The sequence below is a fragment of the Microcaecilia unicolor genome, chromosome 5 (genome assembly GCF_901765095.1).
Source record: "Microcaecilia unicolor chromosome 5, aMicUni1.1, whole genome shotgun sequence".
Lineage (NCBI taxonomy): Eukaryota > Metazoa > Chordata > Amphibia > Gymnophiona > Siphonopidae > Microcaecilia > Microcaecilia unicolor.
Genome location: NC_044035.1, coordinates 235,466,418 through 235,484,805, shown reverse-complemented (window position 1 = coordinate 235,484,805; position 18,388 = coordinate 235,466,418). Strand labels below are relative to the sequence as shown.

Genomic DNA, 18,388 nt, shown 5'->3' with positions numbered 1-18,388 from the left:
AGAGGAGGGTTAGAGTAGTGGACTAAGAACCAGGGATCAAGCTCATTATGACCTTGGACAAGTCACTTTACCCTGCATTGTCTCAGGTATCAATTAAGAGTGTAGTAAGCCTTCTGGGAATAGGAAAAAACCTACTGTAAACTGAATGTTTGAACTACCAATGAAAACATATGAGCTACAGTTAAACATCTTCCCGAAAAAGCTTTTGGGATTATGGGTGTCTGCCCTGCATTTTTCTTGCTGCATTTGGATTTATTTGTTCTGTTAGTTACTAAGCACACTAAATAAGGAACACTGGCTCATGTATTTTAACAGCATCAGAGTTTCAATGCAAGTTGCAAATGAAAAATTGATGTTTGTAAAATATGCAGAAACGTGTGCAGCAGCATTTTCATTGGCAGGGCCTACGTTATGGAACAGGTTGCCTGGATAGCTGAGGTTATGTAGGCGTGTGGAGCAGTTTAGGACATGTTTAAAAACACACTCTTTTGTGAAGGCATGGGGATAATCCTGATCCTTTCTGGTGTAGATCGATGATGAACAGTTTGCTTTTGTTTTATGTATGTTTTTATGTACTCTACTTAGTTGTGGGCAGATTAGCAATTTAAAATAATTAGATCCCCTAGAGCATTGGTTCCCAATTCTGTGTTAGAAGATCCACAGCCAGAAAGGTTTTCAGATTATCTATATGAGCATGCATGGAACACACCTGCATGCAATGAAAATGTGCCTCTCTCATGGGGTTTTTGGTTTCAACTGAAACAGGAACCAAAATTTGTTGCTCGGTTTTGGCCTAAATTCAAATGGCACCTCCCCCCAATCCCCATGGCAGAAAGAGCAGGTTCTCCCAGGCCACCACCCCCAACCCCCCCCCCCCCCCCATCACAGAGAGCAAGTTATGGTGTATGAGCACCCCCCTGGCCCTGGTGATCTAGTGACCTCGTCCAGGCAGTCCATCATGCCCACAACAGTGGTCAGGTACCCAGCCTGGTAAGACCCGCTCTCTGGTAGTGTTTGTGATGATAATGGGGTGGGATGGGTGAGCAGAGAGTGGTTATTTATTTATTTTTACATTTGTATCCCACATTTTCCCACCTATTTGCAGGCTCAATGTGGCTTACATAGTACCGTAGAGGCGTTCGCCAAGTCCGGTAAAGAAACAAATACAGGTGGTATTGTGGTTGAGTAAGGAACATATGTTTCAGTTACAATGGGGATCAAGGAGAGGAAAGATTATGTAGTGTCCATTATAAGCTTTGGTTATGTTGTGTTGCAGAGTACAGGCATTTATGTTGGGTCGGCGGGGTATACCTTTTTGAACAGGTAGGTTTTTAATGATTTCCTGAAGTTTAGGTGGTCACAGGTTGTCTTCACAACTTTTGGCAGTGCATTCCATAATTGTGTGCTTATATAGGAGAAGCTGGACGCATAGGTTGCTTTGTATTTAAGTCCTTTGCAGTTTGGGTAGTGGAGGTTTAGGTATGTTCGAGATGATCTGGTTGTGTTTCTGAGTGGTAGGTCTATAAGTTCTGTCATATATCGTGGGACTTGGCCATAGATAATTTTGTGGACCAGGGTGAAGATTTTGAAAGTAATACGTTCTTTGATTGGCAGCCAATGCAGTTTTTCTCGGAGGGGCTTGGCACTGTTGAATCGTAATTTGCCAAATATTAGCCTGGCTGCTGTATTCTGAGTGGTCTGGAGTTTCTTTGTGAGTTGTTCTTTGTATCCAGCGTAAATTCCGTTGCAATAGTCTGCGTGACTTAGCACCGGGGGGGGGGGGGGGGGGGGGGGTTGGTTTCAGCCAAAAATGCCAACCAAAGAATGACTGAATCCAGATTTCAGGCAGGTTTTGATGCCGAAGCTGTAACAAATTCAGTTGCCTTCTATTCATGAACATTCATGGTAAATATCCTAAAAATCTGACTGGAAACCAATGCCTTACAGGACTCATTCTTACATCCAAAATATTGTTGTACTTGATGACAGAAAAAATACAATTGGCCTATCCAGTCTGCCAGCTAGCTACTCTTGCCCACAGCAAGGTGGTGGTGGTGGTGGTGGGGGGGGGGGGGGTCTAGAAGCTTAACCTCTTACAAGTCATCCCTGCTTTGCTAGACAATCTTTGTTTCCTCATCAGTTCTCCACTGTCCTGGATAGATAACAGCACAAAATAACATCCCCTATGCAGCAACTAGATCCATAGATCTAGATCCACCACCATCATGCCATACCACTAAGCTCTGAACAACCAATCTTATACATCAAGGCAGCCTGGCTGCAGTACTCAGCCACTATCAACCTGTCAGCACTGACACTGTTTTCTAAGGGGCAGTAACTTACTGCTTCAGACTGGATAACATGTAGCCTGCAGCAACCCTGGGCTATGTTTCCATTTACTACTGATATGATAGCAACACTGCAACCTCTGAACCCTGTTGCTGCTAATGTTTTAAACTATGAGAGTAAAAAAGATCATTCAGTCCATCCATTCTACCCAACTCTAGCCCTTACTGTAACGCTGCAACCTACTAATGGCATCCCTGAAATTGAAAATCCCCTTCCAGAAACCACATATTTTTGGCAAGTTTTCAAGTGACTGAAAAGTTCAATTGAACCATAAACACATAGGTAAATACTACAGATAGCATTAGAGGGAAAGGCTCCATGATTGCAGTATAGGAATTACCTATCATTTATTTTCAGGCCTGTTTCTCACTCCAGGGCAACATGGTTTCCCTCTTTTAATTAATTTTCACCAGCTACTCTTATCTCAAGCCACCATCTCCTAATATATTGGAACATAGGTACCGACATTTCAAAATGTTTATTCAGTGCTAAAAACAATACAAATTACCTCTTCTCCAGAAACACTGAAGGACTTTGCTAAATATTGGGGTGTTCAGCCCCATGGCATAAGAACATAAGCGTTGCCATACTGGGACAGACCAAATGTCCATCAAGCCCAGCACCCTGTTTCCAACAGTGGCCATTCCAGGTTATAAGTACCTGGCAAGATCCCAAAACAGTACAACACATTTTATGTTGCTTATCCTAGAAATAAGCAGTGGATTTTCCTGAGTTTTCTTTTAGAAAGCTATCCAAACCTTTTTTAAATCCCATTAAGCTTTCATTAATTTCTGTACTAGAATGAGTTCAGGACATTGAGCAGAATCTCTGTTAACTGGATTATTCCTCCATACCTGGCTCAGTGGTGTGTGGCAATACAAGGTCTGAAGCAGGAGTTCTCAACCCAGTCCTCGAGACACACACAGCCCATCCAGGTCTTCAGGATACCCACAATGAATTTGCATGAGATAGATTTGCATATAATGCAGGCAACCCTGGTCTTTCCACAAGTTCTGGGCACCAGCTAGCTCTTTGGGTCAAGCACCTGAAATCAAAACCACAAACAAAAAAGTTTTATTTCACTGAACTGGGTGCAGGCTGGGACCAGGCTTGATTCTGTTAGGCCATATGGCTCCTACAGAGCTGACTCATATGCATTGGATTAATGACAATACCTCTTAAAAGTTGCCCACCATCACTACAGTAGCATTAGTGTGGTAATCATTCCACCTTATAGAGGGGATCCTTATGGATAAAATACTAATGCTCCACATTGTTTGATGTTTTCAATAAGTTAGTCAAGCATTACAAACATAGTTGGCACTGCAGCCTGCATTTAGGAACCCTTATTCATATGGTTTTTGAATGTCCCCAGATTCAGCTTGGTGCAATAAAAACAGATCACACTTTCAGTAGAAAAGATTATTTTATTAAAAACAAGGAGTCTCTCCTAAAAATCACCCCATTTTGAAAACAAAGAATCTTTTCTACTGAAAATGTGATCTCCTCTTCTTTCACCACTGTGTGATAGCTAAAGATCATCCATGCTCTCTTGGTTACCATCACGATTTGGAAGTACATTTGAGCAATCATTCAAACCGACTTACAGCCAAATACTGATGTTATCTTCATTCTTGGAGAAGACTCTTACAGATGAACAGACAAGTTTATTTCATCTGCTAATTACAGTGGTAATATAGATGATATGTGTGAACTGGAAAAAAAAGTATCTCTGTTGTCCAGTCTATATGCTTTGAAAATGAGCCTCTCTATTTGTCAGATTTGTAAGTTTGAACCACACCTTCTGGAAAGTATTTTATTTATTTATTTATTTTATTGCATTTGTATCCCACATTTTCCCACCTATTTGCAGGCTCAATGTGGCTTACATAGTATTGTTAACATAGTTATTCCAGTATATCAGGTATAGTTAGTATTGTGTAGAAATTAATTAAGGGAAGAAAGAAGGGATTTATTAGGGTAATTAGAAGGTGGGCTTTCAAAACTGAATGGGTTGGTGAAGTGGATTAGTGGGGCTGTAGGTTCTCATTGTAGGCCTTGTTGAAGAAATGTGTCTTCAGAGATTTGTGAAAGATAGTTGTTTCGTCGATTGTTTTCAGGTCTGTGGGTAATGCATTCCATAACTGCGTGCTCATGTAAGAGAAGGTGGTGGCATGCATCAGCTTGTATTTTAGTTCTTTACAGCTGGGGAAGTGCAGGTTGAGAAATTTGCGAGATGATCTTGTGGCATTTCTGGGAGGTAGGTTGGGGCGTCTGCGTGAATGATTTTGTGTACAATCGTGCAGATCTTGAATGCAATGCGTTCCTTAAGTGGGAGCCAGTGAAGTTTCTCTCTTAATGGTTTTGCACTTTCATATTTAGTTTTTCCATATATGAGTCTGGCGGCTGTATTCTGGGCAGTCTGGAGTTTTTTGATAGTCTGATCTTTGCAGCCACCGTACAGTGCGTTGCAGTAGTCCAGATGACTTATTACCATTGACTGTACTAAGGTACGGAAGATGTATCTCGGGAAGAAAGGTTTTACTCTTTTGAGTTTCCACATGGAGTAGAACATCTTTTTCGTAGTGTTTTTCACGTGGGCATCAAAAGTGAGGTTTCGATCAATGGTGACTCCAGAATTTTCAAGTTTTGTGAGACAGGAAGAGAACAGTATGGTGTGGTTATGGTGGAGACGTTTTTGTGTTATATTGTGAGGTAAGTACGAGACATTGTGTTTTTTCTGCATTAAGTTTTAGTTGGAATGCATCTGCCCAGGTGTGCATTATTTGGAGGCTTTGGTTGATCTCGTTGGTGATTTCATTTAGATCATGTTTGAACGGGATGTAAATTGTGACATCATTTATTTTTTATTTTATTTTTGTTACATTTGTACCCCGCGCTTTCCCACTCGTGGCAGGCTCAATGCGGCAGGCAATGGAGGGTTAAGTGACTTGCCCAGAGTCACAAGGAGCTGCCTGTGCCGGGAATCGAACTCAGTTCCTCAGGACCAAAGTCCACCACCCTCATCTGCATATATGTAGGGGTTGAGGTTTTGATTGGCTAGAAGTTTGGCTAAAGGTATCATCATTAGGTTGAATAAAGTTGGTGAGAGGGGGGATCCTTGGGGTACTCCGCATTCAGGTGTCCACCCAGAACTATGTGCTCTTAAATGAAGGTCACATCTTGAAGCATATTTGTCTTGTATATAGCTGTTCTATATATTTTGAGTTTAATTTTATATGGTATCAGTAGTGATTCACTTTTGCTTGTTCATTGTTGACTTTCTTGTAAATTTGGAGAAAACTAATAAAATGTTTACAAAAATAAAAGAATCACAAACTAACAGAAAGTTTGAGATCACTACTGCAGTGTAATGTACTAACAATCCAAAATAACATTTTTACAAGTAAAAGTTATGTGTCATAAAGCTCTGGGGTGAGAACTCCTTATTTAAAAAAAAACAAAAAAACTTGACAGCCTTTAATCAGCTAAAAAGGATATTTATTTGTTACTGTTTTTCCAGTGGATTTTTCACAGATTCTGTGTTACAGTTGTCCACCGTGGAGTACGATGAAATGCAAGTACACACAAGTATCGTGTGACTTGCAGATTTTAGTTACAGGGCTACAGAAGCAAAAGACGAGTGATGCAAGATCAGTCTTGTAGAATTATTTTTGAAAGATGGGGGAAGAAGTACACAAACCAGTTGATATCTCCCAATCTCCCAGCATCTCTAATCAAAGTCTGTGCCCTAAACAAATTACATCCAGGGACAAATGCCTCAGCAACTGAAACATATCCTAACAAAGCTTTTGGGTTTGGGAACTGTTGAGTTTATGTCCTTTCTGGTCTTATTCTGCCCTGGGATTTCTAGGAAGACTTAAGAGTTCTTCAATTTTCTCATGGTCCAGTGTTGTTGTGTCCTGCTGCACATCCTCATTTATTTCTTCCACGACTTCACCTAGCAGTCCCAGTCGAGCGTTCCTGATGGGAATAAACAAAGATTAGAGGGAACAGCTCTATCCTCTTACACCATGATCAACCTAGTACCAATTAAGCAAAGCAAAAGAAAGGGAATCCAATGTACAGGGAATGTAGATACATGCAAAAAAGCAAGATGAGCCTCCAAGACTGGGTAGCATCTAAAGTTTATTAAAGGACTCAACTCGGGCCGTGTTTCAGCAAATGCCTGCGTCAGGGTAGTAAATATAATGGTCAGTCAACAGTATCAAGCCAACATTTAGTCACCAAGACAGACTCTGCAACTAAAAAAACCTGAGTACTATCTTGATGACTAAATGTCACTTTGATACCATTGACTGAACTCAGGATCAAACCATAGGATTCCTGTAATTGTGTCTGAAGTCAATTGCTGATCAATTAAGGAATAAGGACCAAGATCTTGACCATTATATTCACGACCTCTGTAGCAGGCACTTGCCAAAACACGGCCCATGTTGGGTCCTTCAATAAACTTTAGATACTCCCCAATCTTGGGAGGCTCATCATACTTTTTTTTGCACGAAGCCATCTCATATCAAGTCATGACTGACTTTACTCCAGGCCTGTTGTTCTACCTCCCATTCTAACGGGCTGTTGACCATCCTGGACTTATTTTCCCTCAATCTGCAGGATTACTATAAAGTAACATACTGGGAAGGGAAACAGAAAACATGGATTGAGGGAAAACTCATAACAAGGAATCAGCAACTCTATGTACAGTCACAGCCCCTAGTTTTTTGTGATAGACTCTGCCATAAAAGTTCAATTCCATGGCAATGTTTCCAAAATTTTGCTCAAAGTACTGTGGCTGCTGTTTAGTCCACTTGAATATATTGAAATAAGAGTCCCAAAACAAGTTGTAGTTGACATCTGGGAGATATAAAACCTTGGAAAATAATAGAAAGACTTAGAGACACTACTACTGGAGGATAAATTATTAAATGAAATAATCCCTCTTCTTCCTAGTTCTAGCCTTCCAGTAACCACAAAAACACAAAACCAAAAATGAATAAAAAGTAAATTTTAAACAAAAATCAAGGTAGAAGAAAATGGAACAAAACTCTGCAAGACACCACAATGCATGGTGTGCAGGCACATACGGTGCCTTACAAAAGTCTTCACATACGCACATTATTCAGATTCCATTGTCTAAAACACACAATTCAGAATGCACTAAAGTAGGAGTTTATGTTATATACAATATAATCCATATTTCTAAAGTGAATCAATTACAGAAATATTTAAAAATAAAGAATAAAACCCTTTGTCACAACAAACCTAAATTAGCTCCATTTCCAAAAATTGCCTTAACAAGACCCATATAAGGGAAGAGAATAGGACTTGATATACTACCTTTCAGTGTTTTTGTTTTTTTTTGCAACTACATTCAAAGCGGTTTACATAGTATATACAGGTACTTATTTGTACCTAACAAGTTTAATAGAGCCCACCTGTGCCCCCTCACAGTAGCCAAGCTGATTTGAATAGTTCTTGATGAAGAAACAAGCTGTTTCTCTTCAGTGAAGTGACCATAAAGAAAAGGTCTAAACATGTCGAACACTGCGTATAATTTGGGGAAGGGCTATAAAAAAAATTCAATATGCTTTGGGGCACTGTCAGATCCATTGTTTACTGTAGCCAAATATAACTCACCTTGAGCTACTACTCACAAAATGTGTAAGCAAAGTCTAAATCTAAAGTAAATAATAATAATAAATAAAGTGAAAACAGTTTGGCACCACCAAGACACTACCTCAATTGGGCCATCCTTTCAAAGAGAGAGAAGTCGCTGTGATGTCTAAAATTACTTTTTGGTGTCAATGCTGATGTGCGTGACGTAAAGCAAACATAGCACATTATTCTAAGAGCATCCTTAAGGTAAAGCATGGTGGTGGCAGCATTATATTGTGGGGGATGCTTTGCAGCAGCAGGGAAAGGGAGGCTTGTGAAGACAGAGTGAAAGATGGATGCTGCAAAGTACAAACAGCAATCTGCCTAGGCGGAGAAATCTAAAATACCACGAGAAATGAGGTGCAAGAAAGACTGTGGGGAAATGACTACGGGCTCCAGAAGAAAGGACGAAAATCTTGAGGCTTTAGAAGATTTATTAATCAAAGACTCAACACAGTACTCTATTTCGGCCAATGGCCTGCCTCAGGAGTCTTTAACAATACACAGATGAGAATTTCCAATGTCAGATATTTCCAAGGACTCGTTCCTGTGAGATTTAGTTCCAATTGGAAAATGGCTGCCAAAACCTGTGACAGTCTGGCCAGCCATTTGGATGGAAGCAGCGCGCATGAGGCAGGAACGAGTGGGGTCCGTTCCTGACACCAGAGAGGCCACTAGACCACCAGGGCCACTTCAAGAGAACAGTGACATGGAGCAGGGATAAGGAGAAATTAGGTCTTACTTGATAATTTTCTTTCTATTGGTCTTTCCCACTATTCTAGAACCTGTGGGATAGTTGAGTCCCATCAACCAGCAGGTGGAGATAGAGAACTGAAAACTGAGCTGAGACATCTCTCTTTTGGCATCCAGTCCAGCTCCTCAGTATTTACATAGACAAACCGTAAGTAGAAACTTAGAACAAACACAACAACCTTAGACAACTCGCTAATCTAACACTAACCAGGCGAGCAAACATGTGTGGACCTCTCTCATCTCTGGACAATTTGTAGAGAACAAGAGATATTCTGGAAGCACCATGCAAGGTAACAGTCATTATTTGACCCATTACTTTGCACTGAATAAACATCTCAGAAACATCAGGCAGGTCTCTGGAATAGTGAGGACTAATGTAAAGAAAATAATCATGTGAGATCTAACTTCTCCTTCCCTTGCATAGCTTCCCATTATTCCAGAACCAGTGGGATGTTTAAAAGCAATCCCTAGATTGGGTGGGATCCTGGCGCTGCTGCCGCCCTGAGTGACCGAAGATCCAAAACTGGCTTCTGAATGCACCAAAACATCCACCTTGTAGTGCTTGGCAAAGGTATGTCGTGTCAGCCACGACACTGCCTTGCAAATATCCACCAGAGACAGTAAGGTAGTCTCCGCACACCTCATAGAATGAGCCCTCAAGGCCTGAGGGGCCTACTTCCCCGCAAGCAAATAAGCTGATGTGATAGTCTCCTTCAGCCATCTAGCAATTGTGGGCTTGGAAGCCATGAGGTCAAGCCTCCGATTACCAAAAAGCACAGTCTCTCTAATTAGCGAAACTCATTTGTGACTTCCAGATACCTAATGAAGACTCTACGCACATCGAGAAGCTTCAAGGAAGCCTCTTTGTCCTCTCTGCAAAAGGACAGAAGCTCCACAGATTGGTTGAGATGAAATGCTGATACCACTTTTGGAAAAAAGGAAAGAACTGTGCACAAGGAGACCTCCGCCTCAGAAAGCGAAGAACGGGATCCTAACAAGAGTGAGCTTGAAGCTCCAAAACCCTATGTGCCAATGCAGCAGCCAACAAGAATGCGGTCTTTAGCGTAAGATCTTTCAAGGCGGCCTTCCAGAGTGGATCAAAAGAAGGCTTCTGAAGAGCCTGAAGGACAAAATTAAGGTTCCACTCTGGACACGGTGTACAAAAGGGAGGCCACAAGCAATCTGCTCCCCACACAAATTGAATGATATCCGGGTGAGCCGCAAGGGACATCTCCTGTAGTTGGCCCCTGAAACAGGCCAAAGCCGCAACCTGAACTTTTAGAGAATCCAACACCAATCCTTTCTGAAGACCTGCCTGGAGAAACACTAGGATGTGTGTGATCTGAGCAGAGAAGAGAAGAGAAGGGAGAAAGTCTGTGCTCAGAACACCAGCCCTCGAACATCCTCCAACACCCTCACCTATGCCATGGATGTAGACCAATTATGAGCCTGAAGCAAGACAGCAATGACTGAATCAGAATAACCTTTATATCTCAACTGAGCCCTTTCAATGGCCAAGCCATAAGACCAAAGGGGCATTGATCCTCTCTGAGCACCAGACCTTGCTTCAGAAGGCCGTGTACCTGCAGAAGACGGAGAGAATCCCTAACCAGCAGTTGAATCAGGTCCGCATATCATGGCTTCTGCGGGCAATCCAGTGCTATGAGAATTATTCAACCCTGGTGCAATATGATTCTTTTCAACATGCTGCCTACCATGGGCCAAGGAGGGAAGACATACAGTAATGCCTCCACCCAGGTCTGCAGTACAGCATTGAGTCCGGTTCTTTCCAATGGCTGAAGAACTTGAGCACTTTGGCATTCCTTTTCCGTTGCAAACAAAGCACACAGGGAGAAACCTCTATGGGGAGTAGTACAAAGCAAGAAGACAGTAGAGGCTGGCTAAAAGGATGGACCACTACAGGAGATGTTGCTTCATCACACTTTTATTTGAAGCACCAGAAACCGGACCCAACATTTTCAAGCAATAACTTCTGTAGTGGTCCATCCTTTCAGCCAGCCTCTTCTCTCTTCCTGCTTTGTGCTATTTCCTTTGTGTCGCCATCAAGTCCAGAAGCGGAGAACCCCATCAGTCCACTATCAGCTTAAAACTCTAACTGGGTAGTTCCCATTATCCCGGGTTCAAGGAGTGCCTGCTGAAAAAATTCATCTCCACATTCAAGGACCCAGAGATGCAAGTTGCTGACATACTGAGAAGATTTATCTCCACCCAACTCATCGGATGGCTGCAGGTCCCGCCTTGCTTGTTGATATAAGCTACTGACATCGCACTGTAGGAGAAAACTTGAACCATGGCCCTCACCAGAAAGGGAGAAGTCATGTAAAGCATTCCACACTGCCCTGAGATCCAAACAGTTTTTCGACCACAAAGACTCCTGTTCTGTCCAAGTGCCTTGTGCTAGATGCGACTTGTAATGAGCTCCCCAACCCATCTTGCTGAAATCCATTGTAACCAAATCCTATTGTGTTATCGGAAAGGGACCCTGACGGTCAAATTGCTAGTCGACAACCACCACTGCATACTCTGTCAGGCAACCAACGTCCAAGGAAGATGAAGGTCGTACTTCTGTGACTTTGGAGACTCCTGTATATGAGCTCTTGCCCATGGCACCACATCCATCGCCGCTGTCATTGACCCCAGAGAACCTGGACATACTTCCAGACCCTGGGCCTGCCTTATCTGAGAAGACAAATCTGTTGACCGAGCTTCGACCTCCTGCATTCCATAAGGAAGATCCTTTCCCTTGCTGTGTTGAATAGAATGCCCAGATACTCCAGGGTCTTCGATGGAGTTAGTCTGCTCTTCTCGAAACTGATCACCAAACTCAACGACTGCAGTAGACAACTTCGTCCATCATGGCTATACTGTCCGAATAGGACGACACATGAATAAGCTAGTCATCGAGATACAGGTAAACTCTGATTCCCTGGTGCTGAAGAAAAGCAGCCACAACCACCATAACCTTGGTAAACGTCCTTGGTGCCTTGGCAAGACCAATGGGCAAAGCCTTGAAGTGACAGCTCAGCACTGCAAAACGTAGAAATCTCTGATGCAGCCGCCATATGAGTATATGCAAGTACACCTCCTTGAGATCGAGGGTGGTGAGAAATTCTCCTGCTTGAGCCAAGACTATAACTTCTCTTAGTGTTTCCATGCAAAAACAGGACACTCAAAGGCAACGGTTTAGACCTCTGAGATCTAAGACCGGATGAAAGGTGTCTTCCTTCTTTGGGATAATTAATTAGAGGTAGTATCTGCTTTGTCCCTGTTCGGCCTGGGTAATTGAACAATGGCATGGAGAGCCAGCAAGGAATCTACAGTGGCCTGAACTTCGACCGCCTTTCGACAAGGAGACTTCAAAAAGAGAGGAGCGACTGGGCTAGAGAACTCTAACTTGTAACCTTCTGTAAAAATACCCAGAGCCCACTGGTCTGATATGATTTTGGCCCACACCTCCTGAAAATTCTGAAGACGTCCTTCCAATGGAGGAAAAGAAGAGTGGAGTAGCCTTGCATCATTGTGAAGCTCAGGAGGCACAGGGCGCTCTAGCTGACCTAGAGAACTTCCTATTTGCATGAAAGGAAGATTGGCATGCCTGAAAGAAGGACTTCTGACCATACTGCTGACGACCAGGCCGGTACTGCTTGCAGTCTCAAAACTGAGATCAAGAGCCCCCTAAAAACGGATGACCGGAGGCTTTTGACTTATCCTCCAGCAACTGCTGTGGCTTAGTTTCCCTCAATTATTTTACCAAGTTACTGCGATCTTCTCCAAACAGCCACTTGTTCCAAAAGGGCAGTTTAACTAGATGCGACTTTGATGCTGCAACTGCTGCCCAATGCCGCAACCAGAGTTGCCGTGTTATGACAGTTAAACACATGCTGCGTTCCATAACCCTTAACATGTTATTAATCATTTTTCTTACCTTTGTTGTCTGGTGATTTTATTCTAATCATCTTGTTTCCAATCTCTGGTTCTGCTTTCCTCTGTCTGTGCTCTTAACTCTGTTTCCAGGGCCTCCTTTCCATTTGCTATTTCTTTTCTCACCTCCTGCCCTATTCCATAGGAGCCAACTCTGTGGGTGCTTCAGCACCCCCAATATGTCCAGGGAGGGGTTATTTCCATTGGGCGTAACACACCCAATAATTTTGAAAAGTTGGCTCCCATACCTATGTAGGTTTGGCACTGATCTTTCACATTCAGCTTTCCTCAATTTCTCTGCCTCCTTCTCAAATTAATCTTGGTTTCCCTCTCTCGTCCCTTCATGTGTAGCCTGTCTCCCTTCCCTTCATGTGCAGCCTGTCTCCCCTCTCCTCTTCCTTTCCCTTCATGAGTAGCATGTCTCCCCTCTTCTCTTTGCTTCACATGTAGCATCTCTCCCCTCATCTTTTCCCTTTATGTTCAGCCTGTCTCCCCTCTTCCCTTCATGTGTAGCCTGTCTCCCCCTTCCCTTTATATGTAGCCTGTTTCCACTCTTCCCTTCACGTGTATCAGGTTTCCCCTCTTCCCTTCCCTTTATGATCAGCCTGTCTCCACTCTTTCCTTCCCTTCCCTTTATGTTCAGCATATCTCCCCTCCTAGCTTCCCTTCCCGTGCAGCATTTCTCACCTCGTCCCTTCCCTCATTTGCAGCCTGTCTCCCCTCTTCTCTTCATGTGAAGCCTGTCTCCCTGCTTCCCTTCCCTTCATGTGTAGCCTGTCTCCCTGCTTCCCTTCCCTGTATGTGCAACATTTCACTCATTTTCCTCTGTGGTACTCTCTCCTCCTCCTCACCTAATGCCCTCCGGCGGATCCATCTTTCTCCTCCCGCCCTTCATACCTCTTTCTTTCCTCTCCACCATGATTCTACAAACTTTGCAGTTGCCGGCTATTAGAACAGGCCTTCCTCTAGCTGTCCGGAGGCTTTCCCTTTCCTGTGTACCTCCCATGTGGCAAAAGGAAGTTGCTTCAGAAGGAAAGACCCTGGGGTTGACCAGAGGAAGTCCTTTTCTAATAGCTGCCGGTTACTGCAAAGTTTGTAGAATTGCAGTGGAGAGGGGAGAGACCCGAGGGGTGAGAGGAGGAAAATATTGAGGCGAATCCAGACCTGAGGAGGAAGTGAGCTGATTCTGTTTGGAGTGGCAAAGGGGTGGCAAGGCAATTTTTGTGTGGTTCTTGCTACCCCGTGCCACCTGTAGAGATGCCTATGATCTGGAGGGGATTCCTGCAGACTCCGCGGCACACCTGGGGAGCAGCCACAGCACACTGGTTGAAAAACAATGCCTTAGTAGGATCTCTAAGCCCACTTATGATCGACTGACTACACTGATAGACTACTCATTACACTGACCCTCTTTGTATTAATCTTGAGCCTCTTCAAAACTGCCTCCTTGAAGTGGCATTATGGTTCAAGAATCAGCACCTCATTTTGAATCTTGACAAAACAGTAGCTAGTTTGATCACAGGCTCCCCATCTCTACCTTCAGTAAGCCCTGTGTAATTTGACAGACAAAAACCACCCGTTTCTTCATTCAAATACCTAGGGGTCATCATCGACTCAGTACTATCCTTCACCCCTCAAATTTCCTATGTCCTCAAGACTGGGTTCTTCCTCCTCCATCGCTTAAGGTCTATTCGAAACATGGTTTATGCTGACTCAATTTGCTCCCTGTTTATGCCTACACAAATGCTCACTATGACTACTGTAAAGTCGCCTTCGCAAGAATTACCAAAACCAATTTAAAACGCCTTCAGATGATTCACAACACTGTCGCTTGCATCATCTGCTGGGCCTCCTGATACGACCGAATCATACCGCTCCCTGCAACGCCTTCACTAGCTAGAATATAGAATATAGAATTAAGTTCAAGATTCTCACCTTTACGCAAAAGGCTCTTCACACCTCCACGCCTTATTTGGCTGCATTGATTATTCCATATTCACCGTCCTGTACTCTGCAGTCTCTAGCCAACAACAGTCTAGTCCTGCCTCACCCTTCTAAAGCAACGTGGGAATCCACTTGCTCTTCCAACTTCTATTTCTTAGTGCCAGCATTATGGAACTCACTTCCTCAGCATCTCCGGTTGGAGAGATCCTATTCACTATTCCAGACCTCTGAAGCCCCACCTTTTCAAAAAACAAAACAAAAACTGGAGTCCCAATTGGCTGGCATGCACATTAAGGTTCTGTGTCAGTCTCTGTTTTGCTGGCACTGCTAAGGTTGCCACATACGCACTCCAGGTCAGCTGGCCTTAGATGCTGTTGGCTCGTGCATGGATCAGAGAGGCCTGCATTCAGCCCAGGCCGGGAGAGAGCAGAGAGGATTAATTGTGAGAGCAAGGCTGACATAGCAACTGACATACAATTCCATGGTAACCCCACATGAATTGCTTCCGTCCTCGCGGGAGTCCTGCAAACACAGAGGGGATTCCCATGGCAGTCCTGCTGCCCCAGAGGGGATTCCCGCAGGAGTCCCACAAACCTTGTTCCCATGGAGATCTCTAGACACATCTTCCTACTGTAGAATGGGAAGGCCAGGTCTAGCATTTTGGCGCACCTAAAACATGCTCCTACCACTCCCCCTTTTAATCTCTGCATCAAGTGGGTTGCATACAAGCAATAGTGACTTTATAAAATCCCTATTTGCATACGTATGCAATCTATACATGTAATGTGTGCCATTTATACATATAGATGCTTTTGAAACAAGGGCCATAGACTAAACTTACACCTTGAGCAATTCATCTGATGCTTCATTTTTTTCAGTTATTAAATTCTCTGACTATAAAGCTAGGTTCAATCTGCCCTACCCATAATAAAGGCAAAGCACTACATTTTATTGCTTATACTTTTAATTTGAGCGCAGAGCCCTTGGTCGATCATAATAAATGGGAACCTCTAGGATGGTCTGACCAATTTCTTCTCGACTTTCATTTGAAAATTCCCAAAGTTCATACATGAATAAAGGAACTCAGGAAAGAGCTCTCAGGCTGAAACTGGATAAAGATCACTTCTGGAGAGAGGTCACATCAAAATTAGACCTTTCTATTTCAAATTCTCAAATGATGATGAAATGAATCTACATTATCCGTTTTGGATAAATTGGCTCCATTACAAAAGAAAAAAATAAGAGGAAAATTGACAATCCGTGGTTTTCAGATTTACTAGTAGTAAAAGAAAAACTGCAAGAGGCTGGAAAGGCAGAGGAAAAATAAAAAGATCAACAGTCTTACAATAATTGGAAAAAGAGGATAAAACATTACAAAATAGTTATAAATAGAACAGAGAAAAACCATTTTGATCGAATAACAAAAGCTGAAAATTCATTAAAATTTTTATTTAACATCTACAATACTTTAAGTTGTACAGATAATGTTTTGTTAACTCCTGAACCACTTCAGCCTTCAACAGAAAATTTAGCCCCATTTTTTTTTCAACTGAAGTAAATTAAAATAATACAGGGGTCCTTTTACAAAGGCGTGCGCCAATCCATTTTTTAGCACACCTGTAAAAAAAAGGCCTTTTTTTTTGCCAAAAATGGACGTGCGGCAAAATGAAAATTGCCACATGTCCATGTTGGGTCTGAGACCTTACCGCCAGCCATTGACCTAGCGGTAAAGACTCATGCGGTAACCGGGCGGTAATGACCTACGTGCCAAATGCCACTTGGCACATGTCCATTACACGCGCCTGAAAATAAAAAATATTTTTCAGAAACGCGTATCGGACATACGCCAAAAATGAAATTACTGCAAGAGTAGTTACCGCAGTAGTCAGGCGGTAACTCCATTTTGGTAAAAGGGCCCCACAGTCTTTTAATTCAAACAATTCATTTTGGGGCCTTTTTACTAAGTGGTGGTAAGCACTAACCTGTGCTTTCCACACACTAGAAGGTACTATCACAGGATGCGCTCAGGCATCCCACAGTAGTTCTGGGATCAGCAAACGCCAATCCCACGCTAAAAAATATAAAGTATTTTTTTCATATGGGAGGCGTGTTTGGGGGCAAAAAGTAGGCGTGCTCTACTCTAATTGGCAAATAGTTGAACACTGCTGATTAGCATGGGGTTTAGCGTGGGAGCCTTTCCTGCTTATTTTCAAAGGAGAAGGGCGGCCATCTTCCAACACAAATCTGGAGATGGCCGGCCTTCTCCTAAGGCCGGTCAAATTGGTATAATTGAAAGCTGATTTTGGCCGGCTTCAACTGCTTTCAGTCGCAGGGACGGCCAAAGTTCAAGGGGGCGTGTCAGTAGCGTACAGAAGGCGGTACGGGGCGTGGTTAAGAGATAGATGGCCGTCCTCGGCCGATAATGGAAAAAAGGCCAACCCTGACGAGCATTTGGCCAGCTTTATTTGGTCCCTTTTTGTTCACGACCAAGCCTTGAAAAGGTGCCCAAACTGACCAGATGACCACCGGAGGGTATCGGGGATGACCTCCCCGTAATCCCCCAGTGGTCACCAACCACCTCCCACCCCCAAAAAAAAAATTTAAAACACATTTTTTTGCCAGCCTCAAATGTCATATCCAGCTCCATCACAGCACTATGCAGGTCCCTGGAGCAGTTTTTAGTGGGTACTGCAGTGCACTTCAGGCAGGCGAACCCAGGCCCATTCCCCCCCCCCCCCCCCCCCACACCTGTTACACTTGTGGTGGTAAATGGGAGCCCTCCAAAACCCACCCGAAACCCACTGTACCCACATCTAGGTGCCCCCCGTTACCCTTTTAGGGCTATGGTAGTGTTGTACAGTTGTGGGTAGTGGGTTTGGGGGTTTTTGGGGGGGCTCAGCACCGAAGGTAAGGGAGCTATGCACCTGGGATCCATTTCTGAAGTCCACTGCAGTGCCCCCTAGGGTGTCTGGTTGGTGTCCTGGCATGTGAGGGGGACCAGTGCACTACAAATGCTGGCTCCTCCCACGACCAAATGGCTTGGATTTGGCCGAGTTTGAGATAGATGTCCTTAGTTTCCATTATCAGCGAAAACCAATGGCGACCATCTCTAACGCCAGCGATCTCTAAGGGCGGCCCAAATGTTGAGATTTGGCCGGCCCCGACCGTATTATCGAAACGAAAGATGGCCGGCCATCTTGTTTCGATAATACAGTCAGGTAAGCCGCTTAATGGGGCCGTCATTTGAGATGGCCACCCTTATAGATGAGCGCCCCCATTCGATTATGCCCCTCTTTACCACCTAGAAAATAAGTGGTAGTAAGGTTCACTCTTTAATGGCCACCCGCTATTTGGGAAATTAGTGCATGGCCATGAATGGAAAAATAGAAATTGTGGCCTTTTTTCCTGCTGTGCTGCAAGTGGCCTCAGCATGTGGGAAACCCATATGCTAAAAATAGCGCAGGCCACTTTTTAGTGCAGCTTAGTAAAAAGGCCCCTAAGTGTACTGGATTTAAAAGACGCTCAGCTGTCGGAGGATGTACCAAGCGATAGAATCTGGGATAAATCTGATCTAGTGTCACTTGAAGCTATAGCTAGGATTTTGAGCAGATTGATAGATAAGAGATGTGCTTTGAATATATGTCCTTTATACTTGCTGAAAAATGGCCCCCATAGAATATTTTACATTGGCTTACTCAATTTATTAATAGAGCATTCTGGAGGCACA

At 43.5% G+C, this 18,388-nt stretch overlaps 1 protein-coding gene across 6 annotated transcripts in view; it reads right to left on the bottom strand.

The window, feature by feature from the left end:
* Positions 1-5,752: 5,752 nt before the first annotated feature.
* TIMMDC1 (translocase of inner mitochondrial membrane domain containing 1) overlaps positions 5,753-18,388 on the bottom strand; it is a 77,965-nt gene continuing 65,329 nt past the window's right edge. For 4 of the 6 annotated variants that reach the window (XM_030203894.1, XM_030203895.1, XM_030203896.1 and 1 more), the window contains exon 8: positions 5,756-6,333. In XM_030203894.1, the coding sequence (XP_030059754.1) occupies positions 6,201-6,333 (133 nt within the window). In that variant the 3' untranslated portion in view covers positions 5,756-6,200. Of the gene's footprint in view, positions 6,334-18,388 lie in introns of all 6 variants that reach the window. The other 2 variants (XM_030203898.1, XM_030203893.1) reach the window with 2 other exon arrangements.